General features: G+C 38.9%; 1 protein-coding gene across 1 annotated transcript in view; it reads left to right on the top strand.

Moving 5' to 3' along the window:
• Positions 1–25,166, top strand: part of COL24A1 (collagen type XXIV alpha 1 chain) — a 248,411-nt gene that overhangs the window by 171,152 nt on the left and 52,093 nt on the right. Inside the window, exons 31-41 of the mRNA XM_077825362.1 lie at positions 5,872–5,925; positions 6,315–6,359; positions 6,480–6,524; positions 9,301–9,354; positions 12,452–12,505; positions 14,550–14,603; positions 14,818–14,871; positions 19,246–19,299; positions 19,965–20,072; positions 23,816–23,869; positions 24,491–24,598. Of these exons, the coding sequence (XP_077681488.1) occupies positions 5,872–5,925; positions 6,315–6,359; positions 6,480–6,524; positions 9,301–9,354; positions 12,452–12,505; positions 14,550–14,603; positions 14,818–14,871; positions 19,246–19,299; positions 19,965–20,072; positions 23,816–23,869; positions 24,491–24,598 (684 nt within the window). The remainder of the gene's footprint in view (positions 1–5,871; positions 5,926–6,314; positions 6,360–6,479; positions 6,525–9,300; positions 9,355–12,451; positions 12,506–14,549; positions 14,604–14,817; positions 14,872–19,245; positions 19,300–19,964; positions 20,073–23,815; positions 23,870–24,490; positions 24,599–25,166) is intronic.

Raw genomic sequence — 25,166 nt, forward strand, 5'->3', positions numbered from 1 at the left:
ACAGGAATGCAGCTGTTCTTCCTGCTAGCTGCTGTGCCTGCTCACTAGTACCCAGATATCAGTCATAAGAGCTGTTAGTACCATACTGCTGTGATGCAAGCTAATTTATGCAATAGAAATCTAAGAGTATGTCTACAGTAGAGCAGGTGGTAGAACTTCCAGCTCAAGGAGCCATAGCTACAGTAGCTAGCATGGCAAAAATAGAATCATAGCCACCCAAGTGTACCTGTGGTCTCAGACAGGATTGTACTCAGGACAGCCAAGTCCTCCAACTCTTTGTGCCACTGCAGTTACACTTCTATTTTTAGCATACTAGAGCTAGTGCAGATATGTCTCCTGGAGCTGGAATTTGCACCTTCCCACTCTAGTATAGACATAACCTAAAACATGAGGTGCCAGAGCTGCTTTTTGTTCTTACTATAACCTCTTCTCTTTCTGCTAATATAACCAGTCTCCCTTTTTATTTTGTAATGATAAAATATAAATTATGGACCAACTTCTGATGTCCTTGCCTGGGCAAAACTCTCATTGAAATCAGGGGGGATTTTCACTGAGCTAGCACTCTTTGCCCTATGTTTAATAAGGATGTGTCCTGGCAAATTAAAGATGATATAATAGCAGTATAAACATGATCGCTTTTGCATGGCAGGGAATGGTAAGAAGAAGAATGAGAAGTTGTTGAGAAATATTTTCATTATTATACATTACACCATTCTTAGCCACTAACATCTTTCAGAGTGAAGTTCAGTATGTTAAAGGTTAGGAGACATTCATATGTCCCACCTTGAATAAACATTTTATAGTCATTCAAACTCAAGCCTTTCTAAGATGCATGCAAATGATGAGCCAAAGTCAGGGAAGGGGATAGCAGCGCAACTCCATTGAAGCCTATAGAGTTGCACTCACTCCAGCTAGGTCTGAATTTGGTCTAATGAACCTAAATTACAGAATAATAAGGATATCAACTATGTGAGTTGATGAGATGGGTTCAGTATATTCTTAATAGTACTGAACTGAGAGCAGGAGAGAACGTGTGATCGGTGTGCATGTGGACAAAAATCAGATGGGCTCTGTGATATGGGCTGAATGTAAGTGTGTATCCTTAATTGTTCAAGGCAAACGGTTTTAAAATTCATATAACTTTCCATTGTTCTTGCATATTAAACTTGTGGGGGGAAAACAGAGTATGCTGTGTTCATTCTTTTTCCTATGTTTAGGAAACAGGGTGGGGGAGAGAGCTGTTTGTTTATTTGTTTTGTCAGGCAAATATTCCTTGGTTAATTATGATTAAATGATCATAAACATGCATGATAATATATTCACTCCTCAAAATAAAGCTGAACTCATGCGAAAGAAAAAAAGCAGTAGTGATCACTTGGCAGCTGTTTTGCCCAGCTCTGCAGTTCGTAGACTTGTACAGTATGTAGCCTATATTAAATAACTGCAGCCAAATTGTGTGTATTTCCTTCTGCACTAGCTACTGCAGGGAATGATACTAATTCTATCTGATCGAGTTCAACAGTGCCAATAATGAGTCACACAGTAGTATTTATAGGAATGGTGCTCTGCTTTTGATAGAGAGTATACAACTGCCCTTCCTTTGGATTCGTATTCTTTGCCCTGTGGCAGGCAAGAGGTTAATACAATACCTAGTATCACTGGACATCATGTTCATTTCCTTTATTTTGTGTTCATTTAATAATTAAATTACGGTGTTTCAAAACCTAGTCCTTGGCTTCTAGTTCTTGCCCCCAAGTTTTATTTTGATTAGCTGACATTTGATTAGTCATGATCAAAGCAATTGTTAAGTTCTTCCTAATGAATAGACAACTGAAGCCACCTTCACTTAAAACAGTGGTGGCTCTATGTCCAGCAAAAATTCAATGTGTGCATGACGTACCCCAGATCATACACCCTCCCTATTTAGTTTCTCTATATTCTGCAACTGCTCTGCTTAGTATTCTGATTTTCCCCCTTTCCAGTGTCTTCTGTTGCTTATTTGGCTGCTTCCTTGTGTGATGCATTCTTGACTCTCCCTTCAACTTCCAACCCTTCTTTAGCTTACTGACCTGTCCACTTGCCCTCTCTGGGATTCTCCATCACTAATGTGTCTCCTTCCTCCACTCTTCCTTAGAAAAGTCTGAGTACCACCTGGTACTACTATCAGATAAGTCAGACAAATGAGGATTTCCAGTAAGTCTACCCAGCCTGCCCTATGTATGCATTCCAAGCAAGTGTGCATGCATTAGATGACATGAGCAAGCAATTCTGAACAAGGTAATATGGAACTAAGACTGCTTTACACATTTGGGAGAAGAGTAAAATTATGAATGTTGTGTAAGTAGATACGTGGGTTTTATAATAACACTTAGGAATGTACATGACTTTTAGTTGAGAGTTCTCTGTAACGAGTACCATTTATTTGAATAGTTGTAAGGGTGTGCTTGGTGCTATGCAAACCAAAGGTGAAGAAGAGCTTACAATGTGAAAAATAGACACACGCAGGACAGGATGCATTGGGAATCCCAGAGTTGGATTTAATTTAGCTTTTGTTTTTGTATTTCCTTCATTAAAATGATAAATTATCTTCTTATGGGCATCCTAGGAGTTTTTGGTAGGATTATTTTTCTTCTCCTGTGGAAATGTATGAAACATTTTGTTGTGGGGAGTAAAGGCTGTTAGGAATCAAAGAATGTTAGACTAGGACTCAGGCAGTGATAAAGTAGTGGCAATAATCAGACATTTTGCTGAATCTAATTAGATGAAGATGTTTTTCTTTCTTCTAAATTATACTGTATAATAATTTAATAATCAGGATTAAAAAGTTATATAAGTTCACATGGAGTCCAGTCATGTACTCTTATGTAGGTCAAGCTCCCTTTTAAAATCAGGGTATCTTTGGGTCTGATCCAAATCTTATCAAAGTCAGTGGGAGCCTCTCCATTGTCTTCAGTCTGCTTTGGATCAGGCCTTTTTCCGGCAAGGAGACGTGTACTTTTGTTCACCCTTTTACTCCCATTTTCCCTTGAAAGTTACTTCCACATTCTCTGTTCCTTTGCTCTTTATAACAGTTTAGAAAACATACATTATTCCCAGTGCATTTGTGTTTTTAGGTAGGAAAATTTTATAGATTAGATTTTCCTACTTGATGAAAAACCATATATACCAGACAAAGCTTCTTTTCGTTGTTCATTTCTGAGAGCTATGTGGCTTTGGAAAGAAGGTAGGAGAAGACGTGAGCATGTTCTCTCTGTCAAAGAGGTATTTCTGTTGTAGTTGTTCTACTTGCTGTGTGCAAAATGATGGCCACTCCTGGGAGGCCTGATTTCAGTCAAGGACCCAAGAAAAAGATGGATAAGGCAAGCTTAAGTTGAGCTCTGAGATGTATAGCTGGCATTTCTGAGTCAAGTACAACTTGCTGTGTCTGACTTTACCTTTCTCTGTGTTGTAGAGTATATTAAATGCCTTGTTAAGAGCGAATCAGCTATGCACAGGTGCCCCAGCCCTATCTCTCAGTCTGTCTAGGTTTTTATCACCATGATAGCTAATCACCTTCCACAATAAGTACATACCAAGGCTGGTTTTGTGCCCAGCCATGCAATATTTAATGAGTTTTGTCAGCGGAAGCAAGGTTGGCCCCAGAATCAGAGTTCAAGTTACATACGACCTACTGAGTGATTTGTTTGGTGCATTACACATCATTCTACGCTCAGTTGTTTATTAGATCTGGGCAGGAGAGATGGTTGGAATAATACAAGAACTGCTCCCCAAACCTGTGCCAAAAACTAATGGGGTTTCAAAAATGTTAGCTAATTTACCTTTCCCATTGATTTTCATTTTCCTGCCAGAAGCAGAAGTGCGGGAATATCCCTTTTCTCATAAAATGTGCAGTTTAGGAGCCCCATCCTGCATGATTCTGAGCATATTCGGTTCCCAAGAGTCACTGATCACCTGTCACTCTCTCGAGTGTCAGAGAGTTGGGTGCACCGCACCTGTCAGGATCTAGCCCAATGGTTCTCAAACTTTTGTACTGGTGACCCCTTTCACATAGCAAGCCTCTGAGTGTGACCCCCCCTTATAAATTAAAAACACATTTTATATATTTAACACCATTATAAATGCTGGAAGCAAAGCGGGCTTTGGGGTGGAGGCTGAGAGCTCATGACCCCCTCATGTAATAACCTCACTACCCCCTGAGGGGTCCCAACCCCCAGTTTGAGAACCCCTGATCTAGCCCTTGATTTACATTATTAAATCCAAGTCTGATCAAACAGAATTCTGTGATGCAAGAGGAACATGTGTGAGTCAGACACATTTTAGAGAGAAAGTGAGCCAGGCAAAACCAGCTAAACATAGTGCTCTTCTGAGAACAGGGTGTTCCCAGGTACCCAAGGAGAGGGTCTTCCAGCTGTTCTCTCCTAACCACATACAAGTGTGACGACCGAGAGCAACACTTAGACATTGCTTGCAGCTGCAGCATGTTGTTCGCAGTCTTGAGTCTTACACAACATGCTTTCATCTGAGTCCTTGAATTACCAACGAGAAAAATACTGTGTATAATATCGCTCTCGTGACTATGTAGGAATCCTGCATGACTGTCTAGATGGAACAATGTAGCATGCGATCTGAAGAACAAGTGGCCAACAATGTAGGAAACTCTAGACTATCTGGAAGTGCTACTCAGCCATGTTCTGTGCACTTGAAACTACAGAACATTTTCTTCTGTACACCTCAGTTCACTTTGCTGTATGATACTGCAGATCTTATTTTGCTTTTAAGAAAACTGAATCCATGTTATTAAATACAACATCCTGAAATATTACTGTTCTGACCACATCTGAAGAGAATAATTCATCAAGTCCTTAAATGCTGATGAAGATCTGGTGGTCGTGATTTACTTGTTCTATATCTGTATTAAGTTCTCTTAAATTTATTGTCAATATGCAAATAGTTCTAATGTTTAGAATCATAAAAACATCTTCCATTCTCAGTATGGATGAGATATCCCTTGCCTTTTTTGGTCATTATCTACTTTTGGTTGCTTTGATTTAGATGCCTAGTTATGGACTCAGATGCCTAATTTTAAACAAACACTTTTGAATATTTTTAATTTAAACATTTACTAATATATAATAATAATAGTACCTAGGTCTTATGCAGCACTTTTCATCTGTAGATCTCAAAGTGCTTTACAAAGGAGATAAACATAATTATTCCCATTTTACAGATATGAATTATAATGAAATATACAGTGTAACTGTAAGTTATCCTTTGTTCATATGTTGGTACTACAAAATCTCAATTTTCAAGAGACACTAGTTAATCTAGAAATAGGGAAGCCCCTGCTGAAAAATAGTTCACCATTTCTATTTGGCTTTATATTGGTTTAGCATCAGAAGAACTGTACTGTCTAAATTTGAAAGGCCAGATGTTCAGTCCCAGACCAATTTTTTCACATTCAGCTGACAACATGACCAGATGTGAGCATCCAAATAACCATTTGTACTTGCAAATGCAGGTTTGTCTGCACAAAATGTGAGTAAGATGCATATGCAAATTAGAAGCATAGAAATAGAGTTTGCCTTCAAGCAGGTTAAACATCTTGTTTAAATATTAAACAGTAAAGGCTTTCTTTTTAGACTCATATTACAGCAAGCTGGAAACTGATTTTATAATAGTTGATGCTTTATTTCACATTTAGCAAAATAAAAAGTGCTTTTCGTCATGTGGAATTTCAGAGCTCCATGCTAAGAGAATGGGTAGTTTTCCATTCAGTTGTACAGCTGATGTGGTATCTTTCTGATAAACCTCTATAGTAGTTACTGTCAGTAGTTTATAATTAAAACCAGAAATCACTTGTTTAATTTTCAGGGTCCAAGGGGTCTAGATGGTCCTCCAGGAGAACAAGGGACACAAGGTATTAAGGTAATTATTTATTTATTTTGTTCGGTACTGCAGAGGACGCTTATACGGTGTTGACTGATGGAAAAGAAAAAAGAAAAAAAAGTAAAGGGCACCATGAAATAGTTTTGAGTTTGCTATTAATTCAGTGAGGGACTCACAATTTTTTGCTTCATTGAGGTTCTTATTTTTATGTATATAGTAGACATGTAGATCTGAATTCTGGTCTCGTTCACGCTGGACTTAATCCATAGTAGATGCATCAATTTAAGTGAAGTTACTCTACATTTATACTGGTGTAAATGATGGCACAATTTAGCCCATGGTAGTTTTCTTTTTCTGCATGTGTAGTTTTCTGTGTGGCAAATCTAGTAAATTCATACTGAACTCATTCATCATTCGTTATTTGTCAGGGAGAAAGCGGTGATCCAGGGAAAAAGGGTGTTCATGGACTTATTGTAAGTATCAGAAATGTTCTGGGCATTAGGCACTAATTTCTCCACTAGGAATTTTTGCCTGACGTTGGTTTGGAATTTATCTGACATCAGCATTCTCTTTTAATAATTTTATTTGACCAGGGCAAGGCTGGAAACCCTGGAGAAATGGGTGATTCAGGAGTACCAGTAAGTACTGAAATCTTATAGCACTGCTACAAAAAACAAAACAAAACAAAAAACCTTGCTTCACACTCAAATGCAAGCGATATTATTTTCTTTGTACCAGTTATTGAGCTCTGAGAATAATGGTTTGCATTTACTTTGTATAGAACCTTTCATCTGAGGATCTTCAGGTATATTAGTAACATCAATTTACAAAGCATCAGAATTCCTCTGTGACATTATATCTGAGTTTTACAGATGCGTAAACTAATGCGTAAACAGATGGTAGAGTGACATGCTCAAGGTCAAACAGTGGCAGTTACGGGAATGAAAATATCTGATAGTAATCCTGTCTATTATTAGAAATGTAATCTTTCAGATGAGACACTGTCTGTAGGATGTAATTTAAAAGAACATTGCAGCAGAAGAAATCACTATTGCATAATTGTGGGAGACAGCTAGAAGTTGCCATGCTCATTAGAGTAGTTTTATTGCCATTTTTAGAGGAGAAAGCAGCAATGGTATAGAAGAAATGTTACTTTTATACCTTTTACCGTAGAGTTATGTGATCGTTGCAGGGATAAAATGTATGTCATATAAACATAACTGGAACTATATGTTAGGACACCTTTCCTTTGAACTGTATACCAATAAAAAAGCTTTTCCATAAGAGAACAAAGCTCAAACTTCTGTGAAAATCACACCTTTTCCTATAGTAATATGTTTAACAGACCAGTCACACTATCGTGACTTTTCAAGGGTGGTGAGCTAATCGAAAAGAAGTAAGGAAAACAAAGGCAAGAGAATAATACCAATCATATTAGCAATGCAATGCTATGTACTTAAGACTAATAATGTTGGTTGCCATTTTAATCAGGGCCACTTCATAGCTTTGCCTGTTTGTCTAGAGAATTGGAAATTTGCTGCCCCCTGTCAGTTGTTCCACAGAGTATTGTGTGTACCATGTCACACCATTCACTTGGAGGGAGTATGAAGCCACAGTGGTTGCTGACAAGTAGAGAGGTCATATAGAAAACACACTGAAATGGCATCCCTCAATAAGAGAAGGAAAAGAATGACAAGGAAGATACCTTGCCCGACCTCTCTTCAGTCGCTGAGCAACTTTCTATTTAAATATTTAAGTGTTAGGGTTTCAACAAATTTGGAATCTCACATAGTTGTAAACCACATCCTTTTTCAGGTGAGATGTAAAACTGAGGTCCTGACCACTCGTGGTTGTGAAGGACCGCATGGCATTTTTTGCCAGAGTAGAAATTGCCCCTTCAATTTCAGTCAGGTATGGAATTCTTCATTATTTCCTGTTCTACACTGTTGCCTGATATTGCAGTCATTCAAACCAGAAGTCACTTCAGTGCCGGGTGACCTCTATATATACAGTAGATGTAATTCAGTTTATTTATGGAGTTCTTGAGGATCCATTGGGATGAAAGGTACTATATAAATTCAAGATGGTATTCTCTTGATATTCCCTTTTACTTGGTGATAGTCTTTAATTCCACTACAGTGCATAAGTGCTGGAACTGGGGGTGCTCTCGCACCCCCTGACTTGAAGTGGTTTCCATCATATAAAGGGTTCACAGTTTGGTTCAACGGCTCTCAGCACTCCCATTATACAAATTCTTCCAGCACCCCTGCTGCAGAGGAAACCCCCATTTCTGATGTATTAATCTGTGAACTACGGCTGATTCTGCAGGGTAGGTTGGCCCAAGGGTTCTGTTTTATATAGCTGCACTTAAGTCTAAATTCTGTTTCAGACTCAATAAATACACTGAGTATTTAACTCTACTTGCCTTTGTTTAGCTCACTCTATTTCGTATCTGTATAAATGACTCCGATTTCAAACTCAGAGTGGATTTTGACTGAGAAACTGAGTGTGGCCTCACAAAACTCCAATGTACAATATACCCACTTCTGAGATTACAATTGCTGGGCACCACCACACTGGATGAAAAGATGGGTTCATCTGCCAAACAGGGTCAAAGAAATAGCTAAGGAAGTCCCATGAGTGACTCTAAGCAGACTATGTCTTATTCCCCAGGCAGGCAATAAACCTGTCTAAACAATAGGGCAGGAATGTGTCTTGTTTCTACTGCTGCAGCACAGTGGATGCTGCTTCTTGCTTTCTAACATCTCTTCTGTTTTTTTCTCTTCTGTTCCCAAGGACCCTTAATGAATCTGCGGGGCATTTTCTCTTAGTGATCTGTGACAGACAAAAAATAATGTAGAGAGCTCAGTGTTTCATTTCTTCATGGACTTTGGTGTTTATACCAAAGGAACAAATAAAGCAAAACAGCATTAGGTTGAAGAGATATTGTCTGTAGGAACAAGTGAAGTTATTGCAGAGTGTTAAAGGTTGCCATTATGCTTCTATATCTCCTCTTCATGGATGCAAATAGGGTTCTGTCAAACAGTTGAGTAGAACTTGCGTGTGTTGCTATGGTGTAAAGCCTGAGACTTGTCCAATTAATCCCACATATACTGTCTGGGGGACAAAGAGTCCCTTAACACTGTTAGGTCACATGAAAAGTAAGGAGTCTGTTAAGGTTTGAAATGGCAAATCAGCAAACCAGCCACCCCCAAATAAATGAAGCACAAGCAGGCTTCAGCTCACTCATGAATCACAAGAGCTGACGTGATAACACAGATCACAAAGGAGAAAGCTAAGCACGTTTCTAGAGGGATTATTTGAGGGAGTTGCTGGGTGTACAGAAGTGGGAAGGAAGTGGCTTTTTACAGAATTTGAAACAGATCTTTTTCCTATTGGTTTTGTTTCTCTTAGGGCTTACCCGGACCTCCTGGAAACACGGGTGACAGAGGCCCTATGGGAGAGCCAGTAAGTTGATCACCATACTTTCCTAATAAAGCTTTTTATATATTGTACTTAATTTCCTGATAACTCGACTTCCACTCTATCAAGGTTTGGAACTGTCACTACTTTTGGAAACTGCATGAAGACTACTTTGGAACAGATTCTGCAGCCCTTTCTTTTGGGTAGCTCAACATGAGTAACAGTGGCAGAATCTGGTCCATTGTATTATGTGACTTCACACTACTTAGAGACAGACATACTATATGATGTAGTATGTAAATAGAACTTTAAACATAGACAGTGATGGTTTCCTTGTTATTTTCAGCCAAGTTTTATGCTAGTTATTCTGGAACCCCATATACTTAGCAGGTTGCTGCTCTAACAAAAAAGAGTCTGTTTTAATAAACTTCAGGCATTCTTTTCCTGAATGGTTTGCTGTTCTTATTTTTATTATTACAAAGCCCCCCACACTTTTATGTGGCTAATACTATAACAAAAAACCATATAGAGAGGCAGTAACTATATACAATGGGCTGGAAGGTATAAACACAGCAAGAATGCTGTTACATCAACAACTCTAAAGCCAAGTCGCAAGTTTATAAATATAATGCAGTAGTGTGTGTTTTTGTGGTGGGACTCGCTAGAAGGCTGCCATTTTATTTTGCAAAACATAAAAACTTGTCAAATAACTTTTTATATTTTATTTTTATTGCCTATGAAATATTGCTTCTTGTCGCAAATGGCATAAAAGTACATTGTTGATATAATCTTAAGATTTACAGTACTCTGTATTCTTTCAAGTGCTGAACAGATGCCTATAAATTCCATAGGATGACATGGATGCCTGCAGGTGGTCATAATGTAATTATTTTGGCTAAAACAGTGGAAAAATTCTGACAGCCTAAGATAAATAATTTAAGTAAATTTTCTTTGATACATTTTAATCTACATATTCTAACTCACTTCCTGCTGAAAGTAGATAGCTATCTTATAAAAACAAATAGATTTCAGTTTATAGAAAATCTCCACAAAACATTGTGTATTCTAATGTATATTATTATTAGTTTGGATCCCCTTCATTGTGTGTCTTTCATCTAATCTGATCTAGTCTAGTCTAACTCACCTACCAGCCTAGGCAATTTATACTTTGCTCCAATCTGTGGTATCTGAGAGCCTTACAAATTCTAAAGCATAGTATGCGTAGTTCATCCTCCCACTATACTGCCAGCTGTCTGATTTGCATGTTTATATATGGGCCAGCAAGCACACTTATGTAATCTAAAGCCATCTGCTGTACTCTAGTCAATCTACATTTCTACTCTGCTGATCATTGTAGCATTTATGAGTGAAATGCAGCAATTAAGAAAAGTCTCAATTGTGTCCAGGAGCTGACTATTTGCATATTTATGTCAGAGATTTAAGTGGATTTGGTTGGAGAATGTGTATAGTTTCAAAGAGGGCTAAGTAAATGACACAGGATATTGCAAAATAAAATGTTTTTTTCTGAGGATTTATCCAAGCAGTCTGCCTTCTTCCTCAGTCAGTGGGTTGCTGCATGTAAGGTAGCTTCAGAGGCCCTGTCACTGGCTTCTCTGCAAAAAGTAAGGAAATATTTTTAGAGAAAAATCCTTAAATTGTTAAGTTTGTTTAGCAATTTAATTTAGTTTGTTTAATGTAAAGTAAAGGATTCATTTCACCTAAGTGTCAGACATCTGTTAGTACAGTAATTGGTTACAAACTGTCTTTTGATTAGAATTGAAAGCGGTCTCAGCATTATTCAAAATGTTCCTGGATTTGTTTGGCTTCTGGTGTTCCACGGGAGTGGTATATTGCCAAGCCAGCAGTCTGAGCTCCGTGGGAATATGGGGAGATGTTTGGCTCCTAAATCAGACTTAAGCTTTATAACAGTAAAGCTGAGGAAGACTACGGAGGTGCTGCAAGCCAAAACCAAGGCAATCCTGGTTCAGCCTGGATAGATCCCTAATAGTGTATTCATTGCAGTTCTTAGTTGTTGATTGTACTTAAATGACATTGCCGAGTAATTTAAGGATACCGCTGTTGAAATCTTCCCAGCAATATCTAATTAGCTCCGGTGCCAGAAAAGAGGAAAAGGCTGCTTTTATTAATACTAGTAAGTCAACAGGAACAGCAAGACCACATGTGCAATCCATGTCCTGAGAAGGTGTACAGAGAAATTAGCTGCTTGGAAGGCTTATATTGCACATATAGATGTAGCACCAAAAATCTTGTTTACTTTAGCATTGAAGGGGTTTCTTTAAAATATAGATGGGCCCAGACCACAGTGTTCAGGTCTGGATCTGATTCTGAATGTCCCCAGAGATCAGGGATGACTACATCCGGGGTTTTGGTTTGTCCTATTATAGAGTTTGGGCCAAGGGGTGGAGTTCTTAGATGTCTAGAAGCTAACTCTAATTGAAAGTTAGGCACACAAATCTCACTGTTACATAGTATGGATAACTGGAGTTGTACGCTTAGTTCACGCACACTGCTTTAGAAATGCATTTCCCTTAGATGTTACAGTGTCTTTACCTATAATATATTGGCTTACGAGAACACTGCTTCATAGTATAGTTACTTACTGAAACTGCCAGAAAGGCTCCAGTCTGCAGTCCCTTACACCTCAGTGACTGTCCTGTGTAAACATTGTTAAATCCATAAAATGAAACATACAGGAGTTGTTTTCAGTTAATTCCATACCAGACTGTAGGCTTTTCTGCAAAACAAACCAGACAAAGAATTAAATAAGTCTTAATTAAACAAAGTCTCCATTAATCAAGAGAAGAATATAGTTTAGATTAGAATTCTCTTCTGGCTCAAGAGAAGAGAGACCAGTGCTATCCTTCTGAAATCTACTTTTAGACTATGTCAAGAGAGGCAATGAAGTCTTCACTGCTGTTAACAATGTGCTCTTACAGGGACTAACATCAGTCACAGAATTTGGAAGGAATCACAGTGATGAAGCAAAATAAGATATACTTGATTATGCCAGCTGGCAGTTAAACATGATACATTTAAATAGTCTATTATATTATATGGTTAATATTATGTATTTCCTAAATATAACTGAATTATACATACAGAAGATTTTGTTCAATGCTAGGGCCCAAGAGGACAAAAAGGTGATGCTGGCCCTATAGGAGAAATGGGTTTTGAGGTGAGTTTTTTATGCTTTGTCTTTATTTATTTATAATAAATTTCAACAGAAACTTAAGCCACAGAATGTACCTTATTAATGTATTCAAAAACTATATTTCTGTTACCTACAGTGAACTTGAATATCATGTGTAATTAAGAGATTCTCCATTGCTTATGGCTGTTGCAAACAATAATTTGAAAGAAAAAAAGGATGTAATGATGCCAGTGGCTTCTGCAAACCTAATCTCAGGGTATCTTCATCTGGAAGGACAATGGTACATTGTTGAATGCAGCACTTTCCCAGAAGCAACACCATTCCCTTTGCAATTAATCAGTTTTCACCTATCCAGGGCTGGGGGTTTTCAACTAGAATTTTAAGAGCTGTAAGGGACTCCATGGACATCTAGTCCATCCCCCCCTGCTGAGGCAGGACCAGGTACACATAGACCATCACTGACAGATGTTTGTCTAACCTGTTCTTTAAAACCTCCAATAACAGGGATGCCACATCCTCCCTTCGTAACCTGTTCCAAGTGCTTAACTATCCTTATAGTTAGAAAGCTTTTCAGAATATCTAAGCTAAATCTCTCTCTCTGCAGATTAAGCCCATTACTTCTTGTCTCAACCTTCGGTGGACATGGAGAACAGTTGATCATCATCCTCATCATAACAGCCCTTAATATATTTGAAGACCATTATCAAGGCCCCCTTAGTCATCTTTTCTCAATTCTAAATATGCCAAGTTTTTTTAACTTTCCCTCATAGAACAGGTTTTCTAAACCTTTTATTATTTATGTTGCTCTCCTCTAGCCTCTCTCAAATTGTCCATATCATAAAATATGGTGCCCAAAACTGAGCACAACACTCCAACTGAGGCCTTACCAGTGCTGAGTACAGTGGAACTGTTACTTCCTGTGTCTTACGTATCATACTCCTGTTAATACACCCCAGAAAGATATTGACTTTTTTGCAACTGTGTCACATTATTGGCTCATAATCAATTTGTGATCCAGTACTGTTGCCTAGCCAGTTATTCCCTATTTTGTATTTGTGCATTTTATTTTGCTTTTCTAAGTGTAGTACTTTGCACTTGTCTTTATTGAATTTCCTCTTTTAGATTTCAGACCAACTTTCCAATTTATCAAGGTCATTTTGAATTCTAATTCTACCCTCCAAAGTGCTTGTAATCCCTCTCAGCTGGGTGTCCTCACAAGTTTTATCAGTATACTCTCCACTCCATTCTCTAAGTCATGCATTAAAAATTAGTGAATAGTAGCGCACCCACAACAGGCCACTGCGAGACTCCACAAGATACAGCCTCCCAGTTTCACAGCAAACCACTGATAACGACTCTTCAAGTCGTTATGTCACTTCCTAGTGGTGCATGAAAAAGCAATGGCATGCAGTTCTCTACTTTGCTTGTGGTCCTGTTTTGGGAGTTTGGTTTTGGGTTTTTTAATATCTCTTTGAAAGAAACATGAGAGGAGCTATTAGCCACATTTGCAATGAAGTAGCTGAGGAGTGAGCTCATTCACAACTAATTACATTTGGCTCATTCAAAAAAAAATGTTCTTTGTCAAACACCCATAACCATGCCCTTCTGATCTGTTTTGTATTATTATTTTTATTACTATTAAAATTTAAACTCTGAAAGAAACAATCTGGTGCCAATAACTCTGTAGGTTGTGGACCTACCCATAGATCCTCCTAAACATGCATTTGGCTCGTGGTGTAAAAACTGCTGGAATTGTAAGTCGGTATCTGGGAACAAGGTTGCAAAATGTAGAGTTGTGCTTATACTACATGTGTTTCATTATGAAGGATATGGGATTAACGATTCTGTTGAGTCTGTGGTGTATTCCTGAACCTCTACCATACTGCATTCTCCCTTGACACCGCATGTCTCAGGCTAGGACAAAGAACACAACTTCCTTTTGTTTTTCAGTCATGTAACTGTCCTAGTGCATCACATAGTTTTTGTGTTTGGATCTTTACTGTTTTATTTGATAGTTGTAAAACCATTCTTGGTGACAATGTGTAACAGTAGCTTCTGTACCATATAGGGACCTCCTGGCCCAGAGGGAGAGCCTGGCCTGCAAGGAGAACCAGGTGCAAAGGTAGATAGTGGGATTGTTTTCTTCCACGTTGCATTCTTCGCTGAATTAAGTAAAAGCAAATCAACTCTCTGTTGTTGATTTAGCTTATTGGGCAATTAAGCAATAAGAAAGAAAATGTCAAAGAATACCCATCATCATCAGTAATCCTCATCCTCATTAGAGACAATTTGTTCCCAGCAGTTTAATAGTTTAATTTTCATATCGCATATTCCAGGGAGACATCGGACCTGCTGGCAATGCTGGAGAAACAGGAGAACAAGGTTTAAGGGTGGGTGAAAAATATGATTCTGTTTCCAAAAAGGAGAATGTTTTGAATTTCAGAAATGTCAAGTTGAATGACCTCTATATGTGAGAGAAATTGAATAAAATGTGTCTTTGATCCATTTAAAAATAATACTGGCAACACTGTAACAGGTTAATTTAAAAGAGCATAAATTATCATACTAAAATATCTGAGAGTGGGTTTAATTTGTGGAAATAACAATAAGGTTAAGAATATGATTTTCTCAAAGCATTTTAATTAAAATGAGTAAAGACTGGATTTTTAAAAAGTATCTGGTGTCACTGAGAGTGAGGTGGTCTAAGCACAGGACTGGGAGTCAAGAACTCCTGAGTTCTAAGCCTAGCTCTGATATTGACACACTTTCCAAGTCACTTAACCTCTCTTTGCCTCAGATTCTCCATCAGCTTACCAACTTTTGAGGGGCGTTGAATGTTTGTAAAAATTCTTTGAAGATGATAATCATAGAATCATAGGACTAGAAGAGACCTTGAGAGGTCATCTAGTCCAGTCCCCTGCACTCATGGCAGGACTAAGTATTATCTAGACCATCCCTGACAGGTGTTCTCCAAACCTGCTCTTAAAAATCCCCAATGATGGAGATTCCACAGCCTCCCTAGGCAATTTGTTCCAGTGCTTAACCACCCTGACAGTTAGGAAGTTTTTCCTAATGTCCAACCTAAACCTCCCTTGCTGCAATTTAAGCCTATTGCTTCTTGTCCTATCCTCAGAGGTTAAGAAAAACAGTTTTTCTCCCTCCTCCTAGTAATAACCTTTTACGTACTTGAAAACTGTTATCATGTCCCCCCTCAGTGTTCTCTTTCCCAGACTAAACAAACCCATTTTTTTCAGTGTTCCCTCATAGATCATGTTTTCTAGACCTTTAATTGTTTATGTTGCTCTTCTCTGGATTCTCTCCAGTTTGTCCACATCCTTCCTGAAACGTGGTTCCCAGAACTGGACACAATACTCCAGTTGAGGCCTAATCAGCATGGAACAGAGTGGAAGAATGACTTCTCATGTCTTGCTTACAACACTCCTGCTAAGACATCCCAGAAGGATGTTCGCTTTTTTTGCAACAGCATTACACTATTGACTCATATTTAGCTTGTGGTCCACTATGACCCACAGATCCCTTTCCATAGTACAGTACTCCTTCCTAGGTAGTCATTTCCCATTTTGTATGTGTGCAACTGATTGTTCCTTCCTAAATGGAGTACTTTGCATTTGTCCTTACTGAATTTCATCCTATTTACTTCAGACCATTTCTCCAGTTTGTCCAGATCATTTTGAATTTTAATCCTATCCTCCAAAGCACTTGCAACCCCTCGCAGCTTGGTATCAGCCGCAAACTATAAGTGTACTCACTATGCCATTATCTAAATCGTTGATGAGGATATTGAACAGAACAGGACCCAGAACTGATCCCTGTGGGACCCCACTCGTTATGCCCTTCCAGCATGACTGTGAACCACTGCTAACTACTCTCTGGGAATGGTTTTCCAACCAGTTTTGCATCCATCTTACAGTAGCTCCATCTAAGTGGTATTTCCCTAGTTTGTTTATGAGAAGGTCATGCGAGACAGTATCAAAAGCTTTATTAAAGTCAAGATATATACCACGTCTACGGCTTCCCTCCTATCCACAAGGCTTGTTACCCTGTCAAAGAAAGTTATCAGGTTGATTTGAAACGATTTGTTCTTGACAAATCCATGCTAACTGTCACTTATCACCTTATTATCTTCTAGATGTTTGCAAATTGATTGCTTAATTATTTGCTCCATTATCTTTCCAGGTACAGAAGTTAAGCTGACTGGTCTGTAATTCCCCATGTTGTCCTTATTTCCCTTTTTATAGATTGGCACTATATTTGCCCTTTTCCAGTCTTCTGGAATCTCTCGAGTTTTCCATGACTTTTCAAAGATAATTGCTAATTGCTCAGATATCTCCTCAGTCAGCATCTTGAGTATTCTAGGATGCATTTCATGAGGCCCTGGTGACTTGAAGATATCTAATTTGTCTAAGTAATTTTTAAATTGGTCTTTCCTTATTTTAGCCTCTTCTGATCCAAACTCATTTTCACTGGCATTCACTATGTCAGTATGTCCAATCACCACCAAACTTCTCAGTGAAAACTGTAACAAAGAAGTCATTAAGCACTTCTGCTTAATATATTCAATGAATGCTAAGTATTATTACTACTTCTAGATAGATACATAACATACATACACACAGAGGCATGCAGTGAAACACACAATATCAGTCCAAAGAAAAATCCTTTTGTTGATAAGGAAAAACAACAATGCCTAATGTAGTCTTAAACTTTGGACTGTCCAAGTATCAGCGCATGAGGTGGGTCTGATATGGGAGAGGGAGCAGTTTTAAGAATGTATCAATTGTGAGAGCTATTTAGTTATTTTTAATGTTTTTCAATTTTCTAACTTGTGCAAAGTGTTTCATTTTTTACCTGTTACGGAGTTATTGCATTTTTTGCCTTTCTTTTTTGTCTTTTCAGTGTAGAACCACTTTGCCTAGCCTTGTCTTTCCATTTCGAGTTAGTTTCCAGTGGCTAGAGATTTTTCTCTGCATGTCCAATAAATTTTCACTTAGATTAGGTTAGGTCTTTGTGTCTGTTAATCCTGTTCTTCCCCAGCCTTGGTCCTCTTTCTCTGTTTGGTTGATCCCTGGGACTTTTCAAAAAACGTGGTGAAGCTGTGATATAGTTTGTGACAGATTTTCTCTAGAAAGATTTTGACAAGAATATAAGCAAGACCCTTTCTAACTTAAACTTTAGAATGTAATTGTACATTCCATCAATTCATCAACACCCCGTTTTCTTCCTTTAGACTAGAAAATCCCAAGTGAAATAGGTTCCAAGATTCTGCTGATCCTTGGAGAAAAGTAAACTCAGCATTAAAAAGTCAACACTTATCACACCACTGTATTTCAGATACCACAAAGTTATTTCCTACGGTGCAGTACACCTGCAATTTGCTGTGAAGGCAAAGTTATGAGTGCTCAGTCTCTCTCAGGATCAGACCCTAATAAAGACAAATATTGCAGAACCTAAAATACCCTGGTATTGTAACTGTTGGTAAGTGATGATTTTTTCATGGACAGTGTTGATCTTGAGCGATATATATAACTGAGCTAGTAATGGGGACCTACCAAATTCATGGTCCATTTTGGTCAATATCATGATCATAAGATTTTAAAAATTGTAAATTTCATGATTTCAGATATTTAAATCTGAAATTTCACAGTGTTGTAACTGTAGGAGTCCTGACCTATACCTTACTGCATTTCAGATTTACAGACTTCTGAGTTTTATTCCCTAAGGTAATGAACAACTGCATTAGTTGTTACCTCTCGAGAAAGAGATCTTGGAGTCATTGTGGCTAGTTCTCTGAAAACATCCACTCAATGGGAAGTGGCAGTCAAAAAAGCACAATATTAGGAACTATTAGGAAAGGGATAGATAGAAGACAGAAAATATTATAAACCCACTATATAAATCCATGGCACGCCTACACCTGGAATACTGCGTGCAGTTCTGGTTGCCCCACCTCAGAAAAAATCTTAGAATGTGAGAAAGCACAGAGAAGGGTAACAAAAGTTATTAGACATAATAACAGCTTCCATACACAGAGATAGAGAAAAAGGACTGGGACTGAGCAACTTAAAAAGAAGATGACTATGATAGTCTGTAAAATCATGCCGGGTGAGGAGAAAGTGAATGAGAAAGTGTTATTCACCCCTTCACATAACACACAAACTAGGGATCAAGCAATTAACTTAATAGGCAGTGGGTTTAAAACAGACATAAAGGAAGTTCTTCACACAACACGCAGTCAACCTGTGGAACTACTTGCCAGGGCATGTTGGGAAGGCCAAAAGTATAACTGGGTTCAAAAAAGAATTAGGTAATTTTGTGGAGCATAACTCCATCAATGGCTATTAGCCAAGAAGGTCAGGCATGTAATCCCATGCTTCAGATGTCCCTAAACTTCTGATTGCAAGAAGCTGGGACTGGATGATAGGATGGATCACTTAGTTATTGCCCTGCTCTGTTCATTCCTTCTGAAGCATCTGGTACCTGCCACTGTCAGAACACAGGATACTGGGCTAGATGGACCATTGGTCTGACCCAGTATGGCCATTCTTACATTCTAATGAAGACAAAAAAATAAAGAATCTCAGCAACAAAAAATTTGTCTAAAAAAAATCTGTTGATTTCAGTTCGAAAATGCATGTAATGCTAAACAGCACAAATTCTTCCCAGGCAACTCTGACCCAATTAAGAGAGCTCCTTCAGAGATTTGGAAGTGGTAGTAACTTTGTTTCATTTCTTCTCAAAATTAGGGTGAACCAGGATCCCCAGGAGAAGATGGTGTTCAAGGGAAAGATGGCTCAAAGGTAGTCTTCATTTTTCATAATAGATGTGAAATATTCCTGGTTTTACTTACCTAATTAAGAACCTAAGTCCAGTTTTTCTTGTCTGTATTTCACAAGCCTGATGATGCACTTAATGTAAAATAACTAAGGGTTGTATATTGCAATAAAGCTATTGCCTTACTATTTATGGATCCTGTGGACCATCCCAGTAAGAAATCTGGGAAAGGGCGCTCAGGGAGGCACAATGCTTCCTGCCACAACCCCAGTGCCTGGGGGAGCACAATGACTGTGACCCTTAAGAGGGTGCAACATGTCATTCTTTACATAGCCAACCAAAAGTGACCAAGTGCTAAGCCACTCACAGTCCTTGCTTTCAAATGAGTACAAAGACCGAAACTATTCTGCGCAATGGACACAAAGGAAGGAAGATTTTGTGAGGCCTCCAAAGAATTGTGCAGTTGCATAGGACTCAGGCAAAAATCTGGCATTATGAGGGCAATTTGAACTGGATAAAAAGCATTTCACCGTAACTGGGGGCCTGATCCAAAAACCTTTTGGAAGTCAGTGGAAAGATCCCATTTGCTTTAGATCAGGGCCAAAAATAAGCAGAGAATTCTTGTGTAACATCGTTCAATATAACAGTTTAATTCTTTTTAGGCTTGATTTATTCTTCTGCTGTATTTTAGGGGATCCCTGGAGACCAAGGGCTTCCAGGAGAGGATGGTGAAAAAGGAGAGACTGGAATTCTAGGAATTCCAGGCCCCACTGGTGAACCTGGCATAATGGGTATTCCAGTAAGTATAATTTCAACCAACATGGGTGTTACTTCTTGCAAAAAGAAATATCTCCTTTGAATGAGCTCACCACCTCCATATAACTTTTCATGGCTTGATGCATGGATAAGAAGAGAAACATGTTGGTCATTTTTTAAATGTGGAACCTTTTGGCAGATTTTTCACTCCTCACTATCACTCCCTTATGCCTGGAACAATCACCCAGATCCTGTGCAACATATAATTTAAAGTCTCCTACTTCAGACCCCTCCTGACAGGTTACATACATAGCAGTAAATGTTATGTCATGACCTTTCATGCTATACACATTGTCCTCCTCCTCCCCCTACCTGGGTCCTTATTGTCATCCTTTGATTTTGTAATGTTTTATTGTCTAGATTGTAAGTTTCTTGAGGTAGAAAGTTGCCATTTTTTGGTCTATAAAGCACCTAGTGCTGAATAAATAAAAACAATCTGCAACCTTTATAAATGCCGAGGCTTCAGGCTTTAAAGTGTAACCAGGTTTTAGCTACAAGTTCTTTTATAACAATGAATCATAAGGCTTAAAACTTTTCTTTAAAAAGTTCTGCAAAAGAATTTAGCACTTGTAAAGAGTGACAGCTTGTAGGGGGAAAGGTGCTCTCTCAATGTACAAAACAGTTGCTCCACAGACACCAGCAAGTGTCCCCTATTCTGCTTCAGCTATGTGCCTCAACCCTCTCTTTGAAAGACCACCTGTAGGAATGACAGGTCAGCTCAGCCACCATCCCCAATCAACACTTAGCTTTTCTGCTGAGAATATCAATAGTGTCACTTGGTACCAATCATCACGTGGGCACCTGTATTCACTAGAAACCAGAAAGCAATAACTTATTCTAGAGAAACCACGGAACAGCTGTCAGATTAAAAGAACTTTTAGACTGTGCTGAACAACTGGCCTAGAAGTGGAAAACTCATTAGAATGAGCTCCCCTGAGCCGAATTTCTGTTAATTCACTTTCCCCAGATTCTGCTTAACGGAGGGAAGGGAGGCAATTTCAAATTAACTCTACAAAAAGTACCTTTTTTAGAGTCTAGACACAGACCGTGTGCATGGACAAGGGACTTTAATATTCTTATTCACATAGATTAGAGAGAAGGCCTCAGCCATCCTCTCCCTCTGCCTGCTGTTATGTTTCCCTTCCCTCAAAGGGGGAGAACACAAATAACACTTATCTTGAGTCCATCTGATCAAATGAAAGCTACAGCTTATTCTGGGACTCGCTCGTATACATCATTAGTTACTGATGTCACCAAAATCATTTATCAATGTCATCACTTTGAAAACAGAGGAAATTTGATTTGGTTTAGAATAGTGAGGTATCTCTGAACTGACTTCACTGATCTTTCTGTAAACTGACAGTTAGCTTCCAACAGTTGAAAATGAGTAATCAGTTGGTCGTGATTGAAATTGGAATCATACGCCTGAGGCATGTCTTGAACCTGCAGTTGAGATAGTTCTGAGAGTTTCAAGATTCTGGATAATTTTTTAGCGTTTCTATTCAAATCTGGATTGAATACTGGACATTGTAAAATCAATTACTTAGAAGCATAAGTACTTATAACATTCCTTTGCTGAATTTGGGTAGCTGGGTTCACCTGTCTCTATTTGCATTTTCTTGAGAACTCTTCTCTTCTTTGGAAGCTCAGGCATTCCAACTGTCTTCAACTTTAAACTCTTCTGGTGGACCTCTGCAATATACTGCTTATTCTTGGCTCCTTAAAGAAACAGTCTCACAAACTGAGAAAGGAGCATATTATATTTTTTACCCCACGATCTAGTCCCCTGAGATATGCAATCCCAGAGAGTCAAATGCTTTAAGATTTTATGTAATGCATTAGGGGAAACACTGAAATCACTAATTGAACAAGCTTCTTATATTTTTCAAAAATAAAAAGTTTGGGGCTAAATTGAGCCCTTGGCTTGATCAGGGATGTTGGAGGCTTGCAGTGAGGCAGTACCACAGGTAGAGTCCCCAGAGGGAATTAAAGCTGATTGTCATAACCGGGACATGGATGGTCTGACCTAGTAGTCAAAGCAGGAGTCAGGCCGGGTCAGCCACCCGGAGGTCAGAATCCAAGACCGCCCAGAGGGAAAACTGAGAATTGAATGTCAGGAAGCAGGTAGTCAGGGTACCAGGAGACCAGAAGCTGGAGACAAACTTGAGAGCAGAACCACAGATTGATAACCAGAGTCAGACTGCAGGAACGGGAAGCACAAGGCACACAGTCCAGATCAAGGTGGATACCAGATGCACGGACACATCTTGTTCCTGTGCTGGGTTTAAGTAGGGGCTGTGGACCAATCAAGGTCCCCAGCGTTCTGCCAATCAGGTCCGGGGACTGAGTTCTCTGTCTGAGTTCAGCTCCTATTCTGAAAACAATTAGGTGGTCCCTGGGTGGCAGGTTGGAACCTGCTAGCTCCACAGAGCCCTGTGGACCAGAGTTCAAGATCTATGGTCCCTGATGTTGATTCTCATGGTTTTAGTTTCCTCTTTGTTGATTTTCAGCCCTACTAACTTTGCATAAATCTGGAGATCAGCAGTGCCATGCTGGATATTTTCTTCTCCTTGCTACAAATATCAGAAGAACTCAGAACACTTTGAATGCTTTCTGTTTTCCCGACTTGATATATTGAAATGGTCAATAAACTACCCAGCTTCAGGACATCTTCATTTTATAAAATTACAATTTTATACAGCAAATCTCATCATCAAAGTCTTATTGTGCATCAAAAACAAGATTAATCAGGTGGTTAGCTGTTTGTTAACTGAAGCTTTTTCAGGCTTCTGCTCCTTCACATGTTTCAAAGGCCATTATAGTAAACTACTTTCCTTCTTCCTTAAAGGTCTCAAAGGTTGAGAGTGTTTGGACCTGGCGTTTTGGTTTGGCCTCATTATGGGCATATGGACAAGCTCCAAAGTTCAGCTCTAGACCAGGAAATGAATTTCCTCAAAATTCAGTGATGTTTTAACCAATAGTTTTGCTTTGGGGCCATATCTAATCAAAGAAGAGGATCATAAAGTAGGAGATGGGTTTAACCTGCATTGATCCTGAATTCACGAAAATATCTTTCTCCCCTCCAGAAAAAGAAACCCTACACTTCTTCTCTCCCCCCTGAAAGTCAGCATCAATTGTTGAGCACTCTGGCTCATTTGGAATCATAAGACTCCCAGTAACAGCCTGGCATCCCCCCTCCCCGGTTTACTCATATTGTGATGTAACTTGAATAGCAGGGACAACATGGACCTGATATTCATCTCCTGCTCGGTGGGCCCTGCACCTGGATTACTGGGTGGTTGGCAGCAATGAACTGTGGACCATGTTGCTTGCTGCTTACTGGTTTAGGCCTCAGACCTGCGGTGAGCCCTGCATGGGCCTTACTGCTCTCACTAGGGCTCCCTCTACAGAAGGAACCTTGGGATCCACAGTCAGTTTTCCACTGTCTGCATATCATATTTCACTAGATGCAGTGTTTGGCTTGAAGACAAAATGACTTTTATTCCTCCATGAATATATTCTGTTTGGCTGGTTTTGGTGCCTTTTCACTTGTTTGATAAACGTGCTCTGATGCTTACTTCATTCTAACACTCATGCTAACTTAAGGCCAAGGTTAATAAGATTTTTCCACCAACATCTCTAATTTTCAAAGGCCTTGCAGAGATTAACCAATCTGGAGTGCAATTTAAACATGTTCTCAGAATCTGTTTCTCCCTCCCTCCACAGGGATCTGAAGGAACACCAGGAAATCCAGGTCAAACAGGTCGTCCAGGAAGAAAGGTAATGTAGTTTTCAGCTTTCCTACTTTCCTTTCTATGTGAGCCTTGAATTTCTATTACAAAATAATTCCTCTTAAACACTTGGTGTTGAAGGATCCAGAGCCGCAGAAGATACCATAAATTTTTGTGCCACTTGTATCATTAGGCTCATGTGATGAGCCAGGAAACCCCAGGCATAAGAGGAATCAAGTCCCCATGTACTTCATCTCATACTTTGCCCTGCAGTTGGGCAAATAATTTTCTATCACTAGCACAGCAATGGGATCTGTTGTAGGTAGGTAGGTAGGTAAGGTCCCAAAATAGAACATCAGATCCAAGTTCCTCAAGGGAAGTTTGCATCAAAATGTGGCTCTGGATTTTGCAGGTTGAGCCCATCACTAGTATAGCATAAAACATTAAGTTTAGCTAATATAGAAATAAATTACTAACAAACCATCATGCTTGTTAATGAAATACTCCTCATTGCATGTCCTAGAGTCTCAGATTTTAAAACTACAGTTAAAAGCAAATTGTGTGTTTAAAAATAATACCCTTACCGAATGATATTCTTTTGCTGAGGTATAAACTGATATTTAATTTTAATGTAAATGTCTTAATTCTTTCCATAAAATAACACCAACAGGGGGGAAAGGGGCAGCTAGGACCCCCAGGAGAGATTGGAGCCACAGGTGAAGCTGGCCAACCTGGAGAATTTGGTCCTAACGGCGCAAGAGGAACTAGAGGTCTATTGGTCAGTACAATATATTTTTTATGGAGTCATGTATTTACAGTTTAGGGGCATGGAGTCTCATAGAAGTGAAGAGACAAGTCTTGCTTGTCTTGAGTTTAAAAGGTAATTTTTATTGAGGCTGCTGGACACAGATAGACCCTGCATTTCTCTCTGTCTGTGTCGTTCCTAGAATAGCTAATACAATCAACACTGTCTATTGTCATCACACAGGGTTACCCTGAATCCTGGCCTAGACTAAGCAGTTCAGGAATCATCTGCTGAATATAATAAAGAAGGATGTTTATAACTGAGCACCTTAAAACATTTTTAGACCAAAGATAATATGAGCTGTAAACAAACAATACTATCGGTGGGGGAATGGTTTTTAGCTTTGAACACAGTTTATTCTCAGATACTCCAAAAACATAGTCTGTTCCTTGTAAGTGGGATTTTCTGATACAAGCGCCCTTGTGTCTGTGATTAAAGTCATATTTTTAAATTCACCCCCTATTCTGAAATAGGTGTCTTTCCATCATCTTCAATGGGCTTTGGATAAGGCACTATTTGTACAAGGGCTGCCAGGTGTCTT

Source organism: Eretmochelys imbricata, chromosome 8 (assembly GCF_965152235.1).
Source record: "Eretmochelys imbricata isolate rEreImb1 chromosome 8, rEreImb1.hap1, whole genome shotgun sequence".
In the NCBI taxonomy this organism is placed as follows: domain Eukaryota; kingdom Metazoa; phylum Chordata; order Testudines; family Cheloniidae; genus Eretmochelys; species Eretmochelys imbricata.